The sequence below is a fragment of the Diabrotica virgifera genome, chromosome 10, assembly GCF_917563875.1.
Source record: "Diabrotica virgifera virgifera chromosome 10, PGI_DIABVI_V3a".
Lineage (NCBI taxonomy): Eukaryota > Metazoa > Arthropoda > Insecta > Coleoptera > Chrysomelidae > Diabrotica > Diabrotica virgifera.
The window spans coordinates 15,390,877-15,413,265 of NC_065452.1; the positions used below are offsets into that span (position 1 = coordinate 15,390,877).

Here is a 22,389-nt window from a genome sequence, read left to right on the forward strand (position 1 = left end):
TGAAAAATTCGGTGAGTGCAGTTTTGGGTGGATTTATAGCACGATCAATCACTGGTCTTGTTCGTGAAATACACGCGCTGACCTTTTTTAAGATAAACGGCTAAATGAATAACTGCTGAATCCCGTTCTTGAATTTTTATTTTATAGTTTTTGGTAATTGGATTAACATTCATATGGCATTTTCAACTTGAGACACAGCCTTTCTTCACATACTTGCAAAAATGTTTTTGATGGTTTTCACCTAACTGAAGAACCCAACATTAATATGAGCACTTAATGTCTCGCTCAGCAAAGGCTAATATGGTACCAACCAACGATTGTCAATGTCAGTGTCTTATTGATATTTTTAATGCCTACATGATAGGATACTCGTCGATATTTTTGTGATCATATCGTTAGTAAATGTATTAGAAAAACTTTTGATATATTTTTTATCTGCCGTGCAAGGTGATAAACGATTGAAATTACCGAATACATAATCTATGAATCATGTGTCTTGTAACAATATAAAAAAGCATTTCAACGGTAGCTCCATCTGCTTTCCACATTATATCTCACATTATCGATATCTTTAGGTGGAGTAAGGTAACACTGACACTTGAAAATGTCATAAAATTAAAGAATTCATATTTTGTTCAATTTATGTCCAAAAGTTAAACTGTAGCATTTTTCTTCCATGAAATTGTCCAATTTACGTAGAAAAGTTAAACTGTTGCAGTTTTCGTACATAATAGGTTTGTTCTAGCAAACAGTCAAACTAGTCAGAAACCGTCAGCAAACAGTTGGTCAGTGAGAAAACATAATACAGTCACCAGTGCTAGCTATCCCCTCTACTCGCGCTGGTCCACTATTCGCTGATGGTTTCAAACCGTTTGAAACTGATGCTAGAACAAACCTATTATTTGCCGCTCGTTTTTTTCGTGTGCCCAGAATGTTTCTACTTATTGCAATTCGTGAAAAAAAGAGATATTTTTGTAAAATTTCGCAAAATTAAAAAATTCATATTTTGTCCAATTTGAGTCCAAAAGTTAAACTGTTGCACTTTTCTTTTAAGAAATTTTCCGCTCGTTTTTCTTCTGTACTCAGAATCTTTCTACGGCTTACGGTTCGCTATTTCCAAAACGGACTGCTAGAGAGAAAAAAATAGTACCGTTCTGTTCGGAATTCAGCAGGGAGTATACCTGCCAAATTTCATAAAAATCGGTCAAGTAGTTTCGGAGGAGTATGGCAACAAACACCGCGACCGGAGAATTTATAGATGTTAAATATTTAAATGGCTATTAAAAATTACGGTTGGTGATAGAAAAGTGAAAATTTAGGGTTGAATGTATCTTTTGGTTCTACATCGTATAAAATTAAAAAAGAACAGTTTGTCCAAAAAAATAAAAAATAATTATGGGCCTCCTTTTTACTTAGTTTGGTCGTACCAACTCAGAAACCTTCCCAGGTTCATGTACAACAACTTTCATTAAGGTCATCATATGATCAAATGCATAGTTTGCGAGTCTATAAGGTATAGATATACATACATACATACAAACATTCATTTTTATTTATATAGATAATGTACTATTAGCCTGCCTGTTTCGATACCTGCTATAATTTCAATAGTGTTGTTGGATACAATTACTGTGTACTGTACGTTTTCTAAGTATTTATACTTTTGAACTTTTTCATTGCGTCCATTTTCTATTCATTTTATAAACGTCTCAAATTGTTTCAATTTAGAACTTTTGTAAAATAGCTTCAAGAACAAGGAGCTAAACAACTTAGTCCTGAGGATTGCAACTCTTAACATAGGAAGTATGACAGGTAAAAGAAGAGAGCTCGCCGATTTCACACGGAGGATTAATGTGCAAGAAACTCGTTGGAAAGGTAATAAGTGGAAAGAACTTGGAGACGGATGCAAGTTAATATATTGTAGTTCGAACGGTCATTGCAAAAATGGAGTACGTATTATTTTGAACAAAGAAAAGGAAGGAACATCTGGTAAGGTTAACCAGAAGTGATAGCATAATGGGTGTCCAACTAAATGCAGGAAATACCAACGTGAACATGACAAGTGCTTTTGGAGTGGCCTTGGTGGCCAGATGCTCGGTATTCATGTAAAAGAAAAGTGTTTTATTGGAGGTGATATGAATGAACATATCGCTAGAGAAAGAGCGGGAATAGAAAGAGTTCATGGAGGTGTTGTGATAGGAATAAGACATGATGAAAGAAATAGTGTGATTGAAGTTGCAGTGGAATGGGATTTGTCTGTAGTTAATACATTCTTTATGAAAACTGAAGATCAGTATATAACCTATGTATAGTAGCGCAGAATGGGGAGTCAGATAGGACACCAGAAAGTAAAGTAGTAGACGTTAAAGGATAAGGATTTGTCAAGAGTGTTTCTTAGAAGAGTGCTCGAAGAGCTTAAGGAAAAAGATCATGTCAATGACTGGTGGGAAGCGAACAGCAAAGTTGTGGTATGGGTGGGAGAGGAAGTGCTACGAAAAAATCTGGTAAAGGGCCTTCTAGAGACAAAGAAACTGGTGGTGGAATGATGAAGTGCAACCTGAAGGTTAAAGAAAAGAAAGAGGCTATAAAAATGTCCGACAGGTCTAAATCAGAGGAAGATAAGGAGATATACAATGTCGCAAAGAGAGAAGCAAAGCGCTCTATAGCTATTGCTAAGGAAAAACCATCTGCACAGCTGTATCGAGAGTTGGCAACACTCGAGAGAATGAAAAGGTTATACAGCATTGCTAAAGCAAGGGACACGTCATCAAAGTCATTGACTCGTGTACGGCAGATTAAGGGTGCGGATGGCAGAGTTTTAAATACCGAGGATGAAATAAAGCAAAGACGGTATGAGCACTTTTATTTAGAATGGTACGAGTACTTTAGAAAGTTGCTAAACAAAGAACGCCAGGAGAGACAGAGGATGCCAAATGAGAATATAATACTGGGAATAGCGAGAGACGAGGTTGTCGAGGCATTAAATAGGATGGGTATGGTAAGGCAATAGGATATGATGGAAAAGGGGTTGATATTTTGTGCAAATGACGAGTAGGATATATGAGGAAGAAAGGAAGCCCAATGCAGGGAGAGAGAGAGAGTGTGTGATGGTATCATTGTGTAAAGATACAGGAGACATTCATGACTGTAAGAACTATAGAGCAATAAAGTTAATGTGGCACACAATAAAAATTTGGAAGAGCACTGTAGAACGAAGGTTAAGAAGAGAGACATAGATAAGAGAAGAACAGTTTAAGTTTATGGCAGGAAGGAAGACAACAGATACTTTGTTTGCTTTAAGACATTTGTTAGACAAATGCGGCGAGAAGAAAAGGGAGCTACATTTGATATTTATAGATCTTTAGAAGGCGTACAGTACAAGAGCTAGGAGATGGGAAGCGTACACCGCAGGAAGGACTTGTGTCGGATTGACCGAACGTTTTCCAGGGTTGCTTGAGGTAAATAGGTCCAAGAAACTAATAATAAATAGTCGTCTATCTGTTGGTAGAAAAAATTGAATTATTTATAAAGAAGTATATTGCCTAATTTTATGTTTAATAAACCACGATTCGTGTTCTATTGCACCCTTTTCAAATTTCCCAAGTGAATCTTGTTTGCTATAGTACGTAAGTAATTCATGTAAAAGTTAATGAATGGAATATTAGCTATGTTCAATTAAATAAATAATAAAAAACTTACAATTCCTTTTACTACTTCGTCCTTCATGTCCACTCTTTGTACCCTTAAAATGTGATAACAAAAATCTAAGGCTTCAAATCTTCTTTGTTGTCCAAGAAGAACAATCATCGTACACCCAGCCCAATGCAGGCCTTCGCCAAACAATTCCCTAAAAAAATGGATGGTTTTTAATTAACAAAAATTATCTTTTGTTGTTTTAGGCCTGGATCCCGTGTACCAAAAAAAGTTGATTAATAGCAAGCTGACAATTTGTTAATAGCTTAACGGTGTCTTATCAGACAAACTTTGATGCATGGGAACACTGGAACTGGGGAAGTTTTAATTGTGGAACGTGTCATCCTGACAAGTTAATGATTGTGAAAACTAGCAGGTTGTTTATTCAGCAAACTATTATAGCAAACTTCATATATGAAAAAGTGTTTGTCCGACAAATATGTTGGGCCTTTTAATAAGTCCGAGAGGTAGAACATGTCAAATGACAATAATTGTATTGGTGGTAAATAACAGTCTGATTTTTTCATGAGAGTTTAATGGAAGGGTAACAAATCAATTGAAAGTTCTGTCCGACAAAATACATGGGACGTTTTCGTAGTCTGACGTTCGAAACCTGTAACCTGTTCCACAATTAAAACTTCCCCTGTTCCAGTGTTCCCGTACATCAAAGTTTGTCAGACTAGACACCGTTAAGCTATTAACAAATTTTCAGCTTGCTATTAATAAACTTTTTTTTGGTAGACGGGGAAGGTAAGCTGAGAAATCTACTCTCTGAAATGTACAAATGAAATATTACTATCATGGGTGTGAGTGAAACAAGATGGCCAACCACAGGGTAATTTCATAGTAAACGGATACGCCCTTTATTTTTCTGGAAACAAAGACCATATTATGCATCGAAACGGAGTATCAATAATTATGAGACAACATTTTAGTAAGTATGTCACTAACTTCATCCCAATGTCAGACAGAGTAATTTTAATTCAGCTAAATGCCAAACCTGCAAATATAAATATCATCCAAGTTTATGCTCCCACTACTGACGCCGATGAACAGAAAATTGAAGAATTCTTCCATCAAATAGAAGAAGTGCTAAAAATAACAAAGAAACACGAACCAATAATTGTTATGGGAGACTTTAACACTAAAGTTGGACAGAAGACAACGCAAAACATCACCGGAAAGTTTGGCTTCGGAGAGAGAAATCAAGTCTAATCGAATTCTGCCAAGAAAATGACTTCGTCATTACAAATAACTGGCTGCAACTTCCAGAAAGGCTTCTTTACACGTGGAAATACCCTCAAGATGGACAACAAGGTAGAAAAATACGGAATCAAATAGAAGTTCATACAACTAAGCCTATTCGCTGTGAGCCGATGAGTAGAGGGGATTAATTAGTTTTCGCCAGCGCTGTTAGTGGCAGTTTTGTCCATTAAATTTGAACAATTTTACAAGGAAAGTATAAGTTTCAAACCGCGAGAGAGCGCTACCGGCGAAACTCACAGCCAATAAAAACAGAGGTATGTAACCTTTAAATTTCACATATAAACTTCTATTTCTCAATGGCCTCTTGCGTAAGCAGTAATCCAGTAGCATAAGGAACATAGGCAATGCAGTCCCTATGAGAGTTTTTAACGCGGTGATACCGATTTTACCAAAGAGAATTTGTAATCAAACATTAGAGAGATTAAATTAAAACTATTTTAGAAAGACAATCTACAATTTTAGGATTCTATGCGTAATAACTATAGTAAACTTACGTGCATAGAAATCGGCCCACTTAAAATTTGGTCATTTTTGAAGTCTCGTATTTCCTAAACCTGTTGGCCGATTTAAGTGATTTTTTTAATATGTTATAGCCTTATTCTTTAACAATATCGATGTAATATTATTGCTAAACAAAGAAGTGTTATTGTATACCGGGTGTAACAATGATAGTGTGTTTTTTCCTCAAAGTTCGGAACACCCTGTGGAATATTCTAGCGTATATAAAATATTGAAATTAAAACTCAACTGTAGCCTTAGGCTTTCTTAACATTTTGCTTTTTGATTCATTCGCTTATGTTGGATAATAAAAAAGTTAGGTATTTTAACAACTAGGAACGTTCTTCATCAATACAGAGTGTTTCTAAATAAGTGCTACAAACTTTAAGGCGAAATTGTGTATGAAAAATAATGACCGTTTCATTTATAAACGTATGTCCGCAAATGCTTTGTTTTCGAGATACAGTATGTTGAAATTTTTCTTACCAACTGACGATTTATTTACTGCTCTAAAACCGGTTGAGATACGAAAATGAAATTTGGTAGGTTTTAAGAGGTAGTTATTGCGCATTTTTTGGCATACAACTAAGAATTTTATATTCACCATTGGCGTGCATACGAATAATATGACAGGGTAATATGACCTGTATGCACGCCAATGGTAAATATAAAATTCTTAGTTGTATGCCAAAAAATGCACAAAAACTACTTCTTAAAACCTACCAAATGTCATTTGCATATCTCAACCGGTTTTAGAGCAGTAAATAAATCGTCAGTTTGTAAAAAAAAATTCAACATACCGTATCTCGAAAACGAAGCATTTGCGGACATATGTTTATAAATGAAACAGTCATTATTTTTCATGCAGAATTTCCCCTTAAAGTTTGTCGCACTTATTTAGAAACACCCTGTATTGATGAAGAACGTTGCTAGTTGTTAAATTACCTAACTTTTTTATTATCCAACATAAGCGAATGAATCAAAAAGCAAAATGTTAAGAAAGCCTAAGGCTACAGTTGAGTTTTAATTTCAGTATTTTATATACGCTAGAATATTCCTCAGGGTGTTCCGAACTTTGAGGAAAAAACACACTATCATTGTTACACCCGGTATACAATAACACTTACTTGTTTAGCAATAATATTATTACATCGATATTGTTAAAGAATAAGGCTATAACATATTAAAAAATCTCTTGAATCGGCCAACAGGTTTAGGAAATACGAGACTTCAAAAATGACCAAATTTTAAGTGGGCCGATTTCTATGCACGTAAGTTTACTATAGTTATTACGCATAGAATCCTAAAATTGTAGATTACCTTTCTAAAACAGTTTTAATTTAATCTCTCTAATATTCGATTACAAATTCTTTTTAATAAAATCGGCATCACCGCGCTAAAAACTCTCATAAGGACTGCATTGCCTACTTTCTCTATACTGTAAAGTTAAGGTGAGACGGACTATAGTAAGATATAATTTCGACCTTTTCAGAAACCCTCAAACGCGTGAACGCATATCACAGCAGTTCAATAGTAAAATGCACAGAATAGCGAATATACCAAATTAAAACAGAACCATCAACGAATGTTGGTACGATATACAAAAGTCGATTTTAGAGGACGTAAGAGAATCTTTAAAAACACCTACAGTATTTTCAAAAAATGAGTGGATGACACAAGAAATTCTAGACCTGATGGAAGTTCGACGAAAATACAAAAATAGAAATGTTATCAAATACCGTGAAATCAACAAACTCATAAGAAAAATTAAACAAGCCAAAGAATCCTGGCTAGAAAATTCATGTAAAGAAATATAGGACCTCCTAAAAAAATATGACAGTTTCAAACTTCAAACAAATTGTATTTCATTATTTTTCACGGTTAGTGTTACTACTTTAAACAGATAATTCAAAATACAAATATTATTACTTACTCCACTGTATATTCATTCTCACTGACTGGAATGCAGTAAACAAACTGGAGAGCAGACCACAGCCTATGAAATTCAGTGCATTCGTCTACATTCATAACTCCGTTTGTAGGAGGGGGACCCACCCAGACAGGATCATCTAGAAAACTTCTCAGTCTACTTAAAACCACTTCAAATATTGATAAGCCGCAACAAAGGCGTTCCCTAGTAAGCAAGTCACCTTCTTTGGATATCATCGCTTGTTTGGCAGTTCCTAGCTTTTCTATGTTGGGAACTATTTGTAAAGCTTGGTATTTTGCTTCTAAACGTTTCTGTTTAGCTTCGAGTTTTTCACCATCTTAAATACAAAAAAAAAACATTTAGAAAGTTTTGAGATTACCATTTTCATGTTTTATATGTATCTTAACCGAGTCAATTATTTTTATAACTGTCAGGAATCATATTACTGAATATACAGGGTGATTGATTAGTGTAATAAAGCTCAGTAGATTCGTTAATAGATAGAAATAAAAGTTAATAACAAAATTTGTAGCCAACTTTAAGCTTCACATTACAAAATTAGTTATAATGTTACAGGGTGTTCGATAACATAGTGATAAACCAAACTTGTTTTTTAAATGGTTTTATTTTATTTTATATTCGAAATCCTGTTAACTTCTCCCTCACAAAAATATAAAGGCTTGTTATGTTATACAGGTTATTTACAAAGTTATAACCAATTTTATATGAAAATCGTAACGAGTTCAACTCCCTCTGTAAATAAAAATAAACACAACAGCAATGGTTTATTGATGCCATATATTTTTAATTATTGTCAAAATTTTCAAAAATGATTGATATTGCTAATTTTCTTTATATCAAATACAGGGTGAGTCAAAAGGCAAGTACATTATTTTCTCAGTAATTTTAAATGGAACACCCTGTATTATATATCTCTATTGAGAAGTACCATTACCGTATACCAGAATAATTTTTTTCTACAAACGTGTTAAAAATGCAATTTTTAGCACTCCATAGGAGCCTTAAAAATGTCACTTTAAAGCACTGGGTGATTAAAAATTTTTAAAGCACTGCAAAAGTAAAATGTCAAATTTTGAATTTGATTATTATTAAATATCATATTGCATTCTGGATTTCCTCGGCAACAAATCCAAGATAGCTTGACTGGCCGCTACCTCTATATCTTGAAATTGATCATTTTCTACGATCTTTTCTTGTATTTTAATGAAAAATCCGCAACCGCGTTTTAAAAAATTTACAAATCATCCATTCTATCTGTGTCGCTGTTTGGAATTCAGGAAAATGGCCATATGATCGGTGTACCTCAATTTATATCCCACTATACAAAAAAGGAACCACTACCAGATGTGGAAACTACCGCACACTGTCACTAATAACACATGCTAGTAAAATCTTATTGCATATCATCAAAAACAGATTAAAAACCTATATACATTACCAAATACCTCAGGAACAAGCGGGGTTTATAAAGGGTAAAGGTACAAGGGAACAAATCCTGAACCTGAGACAACTCATTGAAAAGTCTAGTGAATTTCAAGTAATGATTATATGCTTCGTTGACTACCAAAAGGCATTTGATTGTGTAAGCTGGATAAATCTGTGGTCAATTTTAATAAAAATGGGCGCACCAATGCACCTGGTGATACTTATTAAAAATCTGTACCAGTCTAATATAGCGACAGTACTACTAGATCAGAAGTTCTCAAACCAATTCAAGACCGAGAGAGGTGTTAGACAAGGATGCGTGTTGTCACCTTGTCTTATGACTTATTTAACATTTATGGTGAACATGTCATTAGGATGGTTTTAGAAGGATGGGCCCGTGGAGTAACAGTAGCTGGTAGGAAAATCTCCAATTTAAGATTTGCTGATGACACTACACTTATAGCAGCAAATGAGCAAGAACTGTTTGATCTTCTGCGAAGAGTTGAGTACGAAAGCAATAAAGTTGGTCTGAAAATCAATAAAGCAAGACAAAAATAATGGTGGTCGACAGATTCGACACTATTCAACTGACTAACATGTTACAGGAATACCAGATAGTAAACACCTTTATCTATCTCGGGTCTAGTATAACTAACGATGGTAACTGTGAAGCAGAAGTTCGGAGAAGTATTGGTATGGCAAAAAATGCGATGAGTCGCCTAACTAAAGTTTGGAAAGACAGATCTATCTCTCAAAATATCAAGATGAGACTGGTGAATGCCCTTGTATTCTCAATATTTCTATACAGAGCAGAGACTTGGACTCTTCGCGCATGCGAGCGCCAAAAAATTGATGCCTTTGAAATGTGGTGCTGGAGAAGAATGCTGCGCATACCTTGGAGAGCTCATAGGACAAACGTTTCCATTCTAAACCGACTCAATATTAAAAAAAGGCTGTTCACAATATGTCTGCAACGAATTCTGCAATTCTTTGGTCACGTGGTTCGCAGAGGTGACGACAGTTTGGAAAGATTAATTGTTTCTGGAAACGTTCCGGGGAGAAGATCAAGAGGACGATCACCAACAAGATGGTCTGACCAAATTAAAAATTCAGCTGGAAGCTCATTCTGCGAAGCTCTTAGGGCAGCTGAAGATAGAGACCAATGGAGAAACATTGTTTGGAATATTGGAGGAAATCACGATCCTCAGTAATGGGGAAACGACAAGAGAGAGAGAGAGTTACTTAAAATTTGGAAAAATTTAGACACCTAATTAATAATAATTTGCTCTGAAAAATGAACATATCTCGAAAACTAATAAATTTAGACATAGGGAATGTTATATAAAAATTAAATTACGGTAACGGTACTTTTCGATAGTGACATAAAATACAGGGTGTTCTGTTTAAAAGTACTGAGAAAATAATGTACTTACGTTTTGACTCACCCTGTATTTGATATAAAGAAAATTAGCAAACTTCAAAGGGCCTGTAACTTTTTTTATGTGCACATATTTGTACTAAGGTAATTTAGGTTCATCGAACTATTTTTGGTCCCAGAATATGTGATTTAATTTATGACCTGCATTATTGTTACACACTGTATATTTGTTTGACATTATTACATCAGTGTTGGCGTAATGACGTAATCAACGACTTTTAATACAAATCGGGTTCACAGGACACCTCATTTGAAAGGTCTCATAATGGCTTTTGCAACTACATGTTCTTCTAATATTTATTTCTACAGGGTTTACCAAAATTATGTACTTAGTTCTATCAAAACTCATTCACTAAACTAAATTACGTTCTGCCCGTCCTTCTTATTGCATCATTGCTGAAGGTTGTCAATTTCAATATTGCTTAGAATTTTATTCTACACTCACCGGCACAAAATTCCACCCAAAATTTTTGATTAAGTTTGACAATTTATAACTTTATTATTTGTACTCCGACTTTCAAGATTCTTGCATCAATTTATAGGTACATGTTTTGGTGTCGGTAGTTATTGTTTCGGTAACAAAAAATTTTTGCTTAGGTGGCATTATACGGGGCTTAATGGAAGAGTTGTATTTTCTCCTAACTTTAAAAAATTCTGTGGAAAATTGGAGGGCTCATTTTGTTACATACTCCTTTTGTATTATCCTGGAGATATTCCTAAGATTTTGCTTTTTGAATTATCCGAATATTCCTTTTCTTGTAAGAGCTGTACAATTTTTTGTAAAAAAAACACCGATTGAATCACAAACATAAATATCTTAAATATAGGTTGGATTGATAAGATCAGAATGGCCCGCATGCAGCCCAGATCTCAATCCTATTGAGCATTTATGGGATGAATTAAAACAAACCATTCGCCGTCTCCTAGGCCTCAGAAAATTTGGTACAGTTATGGCCCTCGTAGAGGAATATCGGGCTATTACCCCGGCAAGGGTAACACATCTTACCCCCTTCTTACATTCACCCCCGTATAATGTGATCTAAGCAAAGATTTTTTGATACCGGAATAATAACAAACGACCTGAAAACATGTACTTACAAACTGATGCAAGAATCTTGAAAATCGGAGTACATAAAGTTATAAATTGTCAAACTTAATCAAAAATTATTAGTGGCAGAATCTTGTGCCGGTGAGTGAATATTATACAGGGTGCGCCAAACCTCTGGTTTTCTTTGATTACGGCTAAATTATGGGATATACAAAAAAATGTTTTTAACAAAATTAATGTATATCGAAACCGTCTATAATTTAAAATTATTTTCGATTATACAGGGTGAGTCAGAACGACGGTACGAACCAAAGTTGTGTTTTTTTAAATGGAACACCCTATATATTAAATCATTTTTGAATATATTTTTTAAAAATAGTAAGAATTTGTATAAGGTATTATAGGCCTAAAGTTAACAATTTTCGTAATATTTACACTTTTATTCAGAAAAATGGTAATATTCAAAGGGCTGTGAATTAGGCTTTCAAGGTAATAAAAATTTAAATGATATTCCAAAGTTTTTTTAGTATACTGTTATTTTTAAATAAATTAACATATTTGACATATAGCCATAGAGTACACAGTGTGATCACTATTTGCAAATACAAAATTTTCTCATTTTTTTTAAATGGGACACCCTGTATATGAGTATTTCCTTTTGTAGTAAATATTTCAACCTTTCTTTTGGTATAAGGTTGTATGCACCTAGCATGTTTCGTTTTGTAGATATTTAAAAAAAAACTATAAATTTTACGTTTTTGCGGATTTTTTATTAAAAAAATTTTTTGCAAAAAAAAAAATTATAATCTGGTTCTAGAAACATCCATTAAAATATCAAATATGAAAATAAAAACGTAATTAAAGATTAAAATAAATCGCATACTAGTGCAATTCAATTGAATTTAATAACTTAAAATTATTTTACAAAAAATATTTTACCATACTAATGAATGCCTAAATTAGTTACTAAATTAAATAAACAACCAAATTTGATATCTACCCTAGAAACTTTTCTACCCTAGTTAGTAACTTTATTGTACCCAATTTTGTTAGTTAAATTGTGTATCAGTTTTTAACTTTTTAATTCACCTACATCTTGAGAACGTATTTAAAAGTATGCTTTGAAACAAATGAACGTTATAGAAGTATATTATGAAGTAAATAGTATCTAAATATATGGTTGTGTCACAAAAGCTGGTAATAATTTCTAATGGTTTCGCCCAAAACAAATAATGTCATATCCACCAATTGTTCGGTTGAAAAATTGAAATTTAAAATATAAAAAATTGTTACAAAAATTTCAACTACAAAAGTATTACCAGCTTTTGTGACACCAGTTAATAATATTTATATTAATAAATAATTTGGCTGATACATTTAACATTCATTTGTTTCAAAGCATACTTTATAATTATGTTCTCAAGATGTAAGTAATTTTAAGAGGTAGGTAAATTAAAAGTTTAACTGATCTTAGTCGTAAATACAATATACTAACTAACAATTAATTTGGTACAGGAAAGTTTCTGTGGTAGAAAAATTTCTAGGGTAGATATCAAATTTGGTTGTTTATTTAATTTAGTAACTAATTTATAAATTCATTAGTATCGTAAAATATTTTTTGTAAAATAATTTTAAGTTATTAAATTCAACTGAATTGTACTAGTATACGATTTATTTTAATCTTTAATTACGTTTTTATTTTCATATTTGATATTTTAATGTATGTTTCTAAAACCATATTATAATTTTTTTTTTTTGCAAAAAATTTTTTTAATAAAAAATCCGCAAAAACGTAAAATCTAGTTTTTTTTTAAATATCTAGAAAACGAAACATGCTAGGTGCATACAACCTTATACCAAAAGAAAGGTTGTAATATTTACTACAAAAGGCAGTACTCATATACAGGGTGTCCCATTAAAAAAAAATGAGAAAATTTTGTATTTGCAAATAGTGATCACACTGTATACTCTATGGCTATATGTCAAATATGTTAATTTATTTAAAAATAACAGTATACTAAAAAAACTTTGGAATATCATTTAAATTTTTATTACCTTGAAAGCCTAATTCACAGCCCTTTGAATATTACCATTTTTCTGAATAAAAGTGTAAATATTTCGAAAATATTGTTAACTTTAGGCCTATAATACCTTATACAAATTCTTAATATTTTTAAAAAATATATGCAAAAATGATTTAATATATAGGGTGTTCCATTTAAAAAAACACAACTTTGGTTCGTACCGTCGTTCTGACTCACCCTGTATAATCGAAAATAATTTTAAATTATAGACGGTTTCGATATACATTAATTTTGTTAAAAACATTTTTTTGTATATCCCATAATTTAGCCGTAATCAAAGAAAACCAGAGGTTTGGCGCACCCTGTATATTACTAAACATTTATTAAAAGTTAATTACAATAATAAGCCAACAGTTTTGGTTAACCTTGTAGAAATAAATATTAAAATAATTATTATAAACTCACAGTTTTATTGTCATGAATTAAATCAGATATTTTGTAAGGAGTACGTTGGACCTTCCCCATGGCATGAAATATTTGATCAATTTCATAACCATTTTATAATTTTTTTTTTAAATCTGATCTGTTCTTGGAGATTAATACGTATTATTTTTGTGATCAAAGGAACATTAGTTAAGTACTTACCTTTGCAGAACGGCCTAGGAAGAATATTTTGAAAAGGTGCAGCTTGCAGAAGATCGCATACTTCTTCCTGGGATAATGCTTGTTCCATCAGTAAACAAAACAAAATAATATTTCCAAATTCTCTGAAGTTATGGAAAAGTTCAGTACGTGCATCAGGATATTGCACTATATCATTAAGTTGTGCGTGATAGTAGCCTAGAACACCAGGAGATCCATAATCATATCTAGGTAGTTTGCATATTTTTGGCATTGCTTCCATAAGCGTTTTTGTAAATTGTAGAAGGCTTCCTTGGATCAGACTTTTAACTATTTTTAGAAGTTCTTCCATAACTACAGCTATTCCTTGGTATCCCAGAAGTCTGCACATTGTATGAAAGTGTTGGGGGCCAACAAAACCTGAAACATAGGAAACTCTCTTAGGAATCATTTTTGGAGCTGATTACTCTACTATTTGCTATACTTGATGTTGCGACACACTCTATACATCACCATATTATATGTTATATACTGCGCGTCTTAGGAAACGGGCCACCCACAAAATTTAGGAAATTTTGAATTTTTTGAAATATTTCTCCATTTTTTTTTTAATTTGTTTTATATTAAGGTGGTATGACACAATGTTAAAATTTATATAATTTTCCGGTTCAGTTACCGTCATTATTTCAAAACCAATTTTCAACTTGTGGGTATGTACGTGAACTGTAAACTTTCTAGTTTAATAGTATCTAGTTAAAATTTCCAAAGAAAGCAGTAATTTCCAAAGAAACTGTACTTAAGAGGGGGTATGGTTTGAAATATTTAATTTTTTTTATTATTTCAAATAAAAGTGTATACTTTCAAGAATACTCTCTGAAAATTTAAAAATCGGAGTAAAATTACCAGAGATACAGGGTGTTGAATATCCCTACCTTCGACTCGCTTTGCCGCGACTTCGCGCCAGCACGCTTGAGCGTAGTGAGAAACGTTAAACAACTGTTCGCCTTCTCTTTTGTAGATTACTCCTCGATTCAAAAAACATATTCCAATGTGCATCACTTTACGATTTGGCAGACAAATAAGAAGATGAAGATGCAGTTGTCAAAACTTTAAACGCATTTTTCTCAAAACTGCTTTTTCAAATGCGGTGGACATTGTAACTGAAAAACTACTCGGCCGATCATCCCTGATATTTTGCACAGATTTTCTTTAGACATTTCGTTAGGTAACAACGTCGACATATTTTTCTTTTTTTTGCTTATTTTTTGTTCAACAATAATAAATCTGTTGATTTTCACAAAATTTTTGTCAAAAATTTCATTTTTTTTATTTCTGAGTGATACCAAAAATTCAAAAATCATTAAAAATAAAAAACTCGACGTTGGAACCTCGTGAAACTCATAAGCTAATTAAATCTTTTTGAATTTTTTGTTTCGTATGATCGAGTGTCGAGTTCTGATGTCCACCGCAAAATCCATTTTTTTGTGAGCTGCCTGTCAAAATTTGTCACCAATGGCTTATTTTTCAATATTTTGGATTGAATTTTTTTCTAAATATTCTTTGAATTGTACTTAATATGCTTATTTAATTTAAAAATAAAATAATTGTACCATCGCTTCGAAAAAAATTCACAAAAATGTGCTTGATTTGTTGATTTCAAACCATACCCCCTCCTTAAAGGAACCCATGTCATAACTTACTTGGTATCCTGCCCTAAAAATTGGATTTATGTAATAATTTTTGAACTTCGGTACAAAATATCTACAATAAATGATTAACTATGCAATAAGCTTTATTTTTAGCAAAAGTTCATTATTCATACTGCCATAATTTTTAAATTAACTGTACCTAAAGATAAAAATTATAGTTAAAAGCTGCAATCTAGGGATTTTGTTGATATAACCGTAACAAGTTGGCATTGTTCTAGTGATAAATTAGTTCGGCTATCACTTAATAGATGAGAAACTAAGTTCACATGTCATTTAGTAGATGGCAATATGGCAACAGTGATGTATTAAATGGCGACAGATGCGCGTTTGCAGGATGTTAAAAAAATCTGCAAAACATTGAAAACGAGTTTCGTAACCATGGAAATACGAATCACGTGGTTTTGTTTAGAAAAATGACCCCTCTCCCTATCAGTAAACATTTTAGACTTTGTTTGAGTTTCAATCATGATTGTAACTTGTAACCCCTCTGTGGCTCAGTGGTAAGAACGCCTACCTTTGGATCTAAAGGTCGCGAGTTTGAATCTCACCTTGGTGGAGAATTTTTCATTTATTAAAAATTAATAAATGAAAATAGTTTCTCTCCTTGTGGGATCGGTACTCACCGGAGGGACCGCAGACGTTCGGATACAATTAGCGTTTCTTTGCAAAAACAATGACGTCGACTTTGCTAAGTAACAAGACATTTACCCAACACACACACTACACATTACACTCACATATATACCTTGGAACAGTCGTCAACTCGAAATGGGATCAAACAACCGAAATACGATCTAGAATTGAAAAGGCCAGAGCAACATTTAAAAACATGAGAAATATATTCACAAATTCGACATATTTTATCTATCCCACTAAAAATACGGCTGCTAAAATAATATATTTCCGGTCGTGCTGTATGGAACAGAGGTCTGAACAAGAACGTAAACATTAATGAAAAAGCTAGAGGAATTCGAAATGTGGGTGTACCGACCTATCCTCAAAATATCCTGGACGACTCCACTACCAACGTAGAGGTATTGCGCCGAGGGGAAAACAAAAATAAGAAATCTCTTTCACAATTAAGAAAAGGAAACCTGAATACCTCGATCATGGGAAATAAGCCACAATTTTACCTAAAAATGATTTTATTAACTTTTCGACGCCCAAGTCGGGTGTCGTTGTCAAAATATAAAATAATACTAAATAAACAAAAATGTTGTTGCTTAGTAAAAAATTCTTCTAATAATTTATTTAATCTGACTCATTTATATCGGCAATTCAGACACGTATTATACATTTCAAAGTAGACGACTTTAAAATGATATTGCCAATATTGATGAGTTGCGTTCCTGGGACGACTTTTTTTTTTTTTTTTTTGGAGGTCGTCTGACATATGTCTCCGATGGCACTGCAGCCTCATGGGCTTATTGTGCCAACCATCCTACCTTTTATGTCACCCAATCCACAAGCTTGGTTCCACGTACCAAATTGTACATCCCTAGCATGGGTTGGGTGGCATATTCTGCTGGACTTAATTTTGGTTGTCCATAAATAGCCTGTCTTTTGTGATCCAAAGCCTCACACTCGTACAGTACATGATGATCTGTTTCAGTTCCCCTATTGCACAGTCTGCAGTTAAGGTTCCCTTCGTACAGCCCAATTCTATTCAGGTGTCCTTTTAGGGCACAGTGACCCGTGAGAAGACCTGTAATTATGCGGAGCTGACTCCTATGTAATTTTATTAGTTCCTCAGCTCTCCGTTTTGAGGGTTCCCTTATTAAGGGCCTCCCGTGTCGCTGACCAGGTACGTTCCCCCAGTATTCTTTGTGTTTGTTTTTTACCCATTCCCTGACTTGTCCCCTAATTATTGTTTTAGGTACTCCTAGAGCAGGTTCTGGGCCAAAATATAAAGTTGATGAACCGTTCCTTGCCAGCTCATCTGCTTTCTCATTACCGTCTATCCCGGTGTGTCCTGGCACCCAGAATAGAGTTACACTATTTCTTTCGGCCAGTTCTTCCAGTTCTTGCCGGCATTCCCATACATTTTCGGACAGAGTCCCCATGTTTTTCCATGTGTGCGTCTGGTCAGCATTAATGTCGCCTCCGCTCTTATTTATGAGTTGCGTTCCTGGGACGACTTTACTAAAAGATAGTTCATTCGATTACATGAAATCAATCCCAACTCAAGAATATCCGCCACAAAAAATCATAGCATGTGATCTGTCTTTAAAAAGACAATCAAATGCAACGGTGGTACTGAAATTCTCGCGTTAGAGATTCCATAGTAAATCACGAGGGAAAACCAGGAAAAACCTCGTGATACTATCCCGACATCGTAAGTATTTGGGTTTACATTTAGTTTACTCTCAAAACTAATACCAAATTCTGACTTGATATTTTAAATTTTAAATAATACTAAAATACTAAATATGTACTAACTCGATATGTTACTGATTTACTAATTGTGGTATTTTCTTTCTATTGATTTCCTCCTTTAATATGGGTAACCACATCCTACTGCATTCTACCGAGGAATTTGCGACACAATTGGTTTCATTTAGCATAATTAGAGCCGCTTCTTTGATTTTTCTCTTTTTACTATCTGCTTCTTTTAAGTATAGTATAGTATAGTCTTTTAAGTATAGTTATATATATAGTTATATATCTTTATATCTTCTTTTAAGTATAGTCCTAAAAGAAGCAGATAGTAAAAAGAGAAAAATCAAAGAAGCGGCTCTAATTATGCTAAATGAAACCAATTGTGTCGCAAATTCCTCGGTAGAATGCAGTAGGATGTGGTTACCCATATTAAAGGAGGAAATCAATAGAAAGAAAATACCACAATTAGTAAATCAGTAACCTATCGAGTTAGTACATATTTAGTATTTTAGTATTATTTAAAATTTAAAATATCAAGTCAGAATTTGGTATTAGTTTTGAGAGTAAACTATATGTAAACCCAAATACTTACGATGTCGGGATAGTATCACGAGGTTTTTCCTGGTTTTCCCTCGTGATTTACTATGGAATCTCTAACGCGAGAATTTCAGTACCACCGTTGCATTTGGTTGTCTTTTTAAAGACAGATCACATGCTATGATTTTTTGTGGCGGATATTCTTGAGTTGGGATTGATTTCATGTAATCGAATGAACTATCTTTTAGTAAAGTCGTCCCAGGAACGCAACTCATCAATATTGGCAATATCATTTTAAAGTGGTCTACTTTGAAATGTATAATACGTGTCTGAATTGCCGATATAAATGAGTCAGATTAAATAAATTATTAGAAGAATTTTTTACTAAGCAACAACATTTTTGTTTATTTAGTATTATTTTACATTTTGACAACGACACCCGACTTGGGCGTCGAAACGTTAATAAAATCATTTTTAGGTAAAATTGTGGCTTATTTCCCATTTGAATATACTTGATTATAAAAATGCCACAAGAAAATAGCTTCAGAACAACCTCGATCATATTATGAGATATGATTAATATCGTATACTGCAACTGACAATACAGAGTAAAATAGAGAGCAAACGTGGACCCAGAAGAAGAAGACACTCATGGATTCAAAACTTACGCCAATGGTTTGGACTAACGTGCCAATGTCCGCAAAGGACGAGGCACATGAAGAAGAAGAATAATTTAAAATGAGATATTCTTCTTCTTCTCACGGTGCTTATCCGTACCGGATGTTGGCGATCAACATGGCTATCCTAACTTTGCTTGCTGCTATTCGGAATAGTCTGTTTGTCGATATATTGAACCAGTTTCTCAGATTATGAAGCCAAGATATTCTTCTTCTCCCTGGTCCTCTCTTCCCAAATACCTTGCCCTGAAGAATGAGTAGCAACAATCTCTGTTCATTCCTCATAACATGGCCAAGATATTCTAGTTTGCGCTCTTCGATAATAATGTGTGTTAATAGTATCGCATTCCTTGTCCATTGCCCATTCTACGTAAGACCTCAACATTAGTCACACGACCCATCCACGAAATTCTTAAAATGCGACTGTAATACCACATCTCGACTGCCTTAAGTTTTCTTAAAGAAGCTTCGGAAAGAGTCTAGGCTTCTACTCCGTATAATAATCTAGAAAATACATAGGATCTGATAATAGAAATTTTGCTACCAAGTGGTAAATCGTGACTTCTGAAACGACTCTTCATCATTATGAAGGATGATCTCGCTTTTCCTATGCGTTGTTTTATTTCACTAGAGTGGTCCCATTGACTGTTTATGTTGGTACCAAGGTATGTGTAGCTCCACTCTGTCAATTGGTAGTTGGTTAACCAAAAGCCGTGTATGTAATATATTTCGCTCTTACTGACTACCATAACTTTCTTTTTTTTGTATTGAAATTAAGTCCATGTTCACTGCTTATATCTTATATGAGCGACATTATTCTTTGCAAATCATCTAGGCTATCTGCAAAAACTACTGCGACGTCGGCATTTCTAATGTTGTTTAGATCTATCATCTAATCCCGTTTCCTCCAAGATGGTTATGAGTATGAGCTTGTTGTACTCTATCAAATGTCTTTTTGTAGTCGATAAAATAAATATACAGGTACATCACAGTTGACATATCTGCACCTCTGCATAAGCACTTGGACAGTCAATAGAGCTTCTCGGTTGTCTATGGGCAAGGCATTGCGGAATCCAATCTTTGTCCATAATACTTGTTCTTCGCATTTTTTATATATTCTGCTGTGTATCACTTTTAAAAATGTTTTAAGTAAGTGGCTCATTAGGCTAAGTATTATTCTGTCCTCGCATGTTAAAATGAGAAATGAAATGAAAATGTGAAATTTTCCGAGGAAAAAACTTCATCTGTTATGAAACATTCAATATGAAAAAAGTTATTGTTGTTTTTCAATTGACTTACGTATTTTACATTTATTAAAAATACTATTTTTATAAATAACAATTCGATCTTCATTCTGAGAATTAGCATAATCCTTTTTTGGTCATTTCGATAGGCACTTATGTCTATTTCAAATCATTGCAAATTTCTTTAGTTTGAAATAAATATTTTAGAGCAGGTAAAGAATTACGAATTGCCGTCTGTAAATACAATAATAGGTTTGTTCGTAGTACGATCCAATCGATCAGCAACCGTTGCCAACCATCAGACGCATGCGCAGTTAACAGTTAGCGCTGCGCAGTTAACAGTTCGAGTTCGTAGACTACGAACGCGCTTGCGTCTGACGGTTGGCAACGGTTGCTGATCGTTCTACGAACAAACCTATTATTAAATAATAAACTATTTTCAAATGAATGAACGTTTAGTATCTATTAATGAGAATTTACCCTTGGCAGGTAAAGAAAGGATTAACAACTGTCGTCTGTAAATACAAAGTACGATTGAGATCGAGCTGTGCCGAGAGCATAAGTTGCAATACGTGGCATCAATGCTGTGTCGTTCAGAGAACTAAATTTAATACTAAAATATATGTAAGTGCTGCCATCTATTCAAAGAATGGTTAAACGTTAGTTTGCATAATCGCCACCTATTTTGACTGCGGCGCGCTAATACCCCCTTAATCAAATTAAACGAATTATTTGTATTTGAAGCACAGATGACCCCAGACGTATAATAATAAATGGCAGTGAGATAGAACAGGTCCAGGAATAAATCTACCTAGGCCAAATCCTGAAACTTGACAAAGAGAACCAAAGTGCGGAAATTACTAGGAGAGCAAGACTAGCATGGGCAGGATTTGGCAAACTTAATAGGATACTTAACCTATTGTCTGCCAGCAACGCGCCTCTTGCGTTTTGACAAACTTTGTTTATGTGCCCGCAAAGCAATCCTCGCATTCTTCTTAATAATAAGAACGAGAATAACCTCTTGTTGGTGGCAGTCAAAAGAATAAGAACAGCAAAATACCCCAATACTTAAGGAGCAAAGTGTTCAACCAGTGCATCCTTCCTATCATGACATATGGATGTCAAACCCTAACCAAGGAAAATATGAATAAACTAGCCACAACAGAAAGAGAAATGCAATGTTAGGTATACAACTGTCAGATAAAAAGAGGAACGACTGGGTAAGATCAAAAACAAAAGTCGAGGACATAACCGCAAAAGTTGCCAAACTTAAATGGAACTTCGCAGGCCACACTGCTAGACAAAAAGATCAACGTTGGAATGCAACAATACACCACTGGAGACCTTACAAAAGTAAACGACCGAGAGGAAGACCACATATAAGATGGGTTGATGATATTAAAAGAGTAGCCGGAACAAAATGGAAATATGTTACTCAGGGTCTTTCACTCAGGGAAATATGTTACTCAGACCTATGGAAGAAGTTGGGAGAGGCATATGTCCAAACGTGGCCGATAGAAGGCTAGGAAGAAACGAATTATTGCATATACTGAGAAACTAGCTCGAGCATTTAAAAAGAATTAAAAAATTCTGGGTTTATTGGTAATGGTTTTCTGCTAATGCAAGATAATGCGAGATCACACACTGCGAGGATTGTAACACAGTATCTTGAAGATGTTGGTATTTCAAAAATGGACTAGTCTGCTCAAAGTCCAGACTTTAATCCTTTTGAGCAAATATGAAGCCTTCTCAAAAGGCACGTAAGGCGTTGCATACCTGCTCTCACAACATGTGAAGAGCTTCAAAAGGTTCTCATTGAGGGATTGACCACTTTCCTCTAAAGTTAGACCTCATCCAAAACTTGATCAGTTCTATGCCA

At 34.0% G+C, this 22,389-nt stretch overlaps 1 protein-coding gene across 1 annotated transcript in view; it reads right to left on the reverse strand.

Annotated features, from left to right (window-relative positions):
* LOC114336529 (cytoplasmic FMR1-interacting protein) overlaps positions 1–22,389 on the reverse strand; it is a 145,655-nt gene that overhangs the window by 14,812 nt on the left and 108,454 nt on the right. Inside the window, exons 15-17 of the mRNA XM_050641484.1 lie at positions 13,989–14,384; positions 7,391–7,724; positions 3,700–3,847 (exon numbers count right to left, since the gene is read on the reverse strand). Coding sequence (XP_050497441.1) covers positions 3,700–3,847; positions 7,391–7,724; positions 13,989–14,384 — 878 coding nt within the window. The remainder of the gene's footprint in view (positions 1–3,699; positions 3,848–7,390; positions 7,725–13,988; positions 14,385–22,389) is intronic.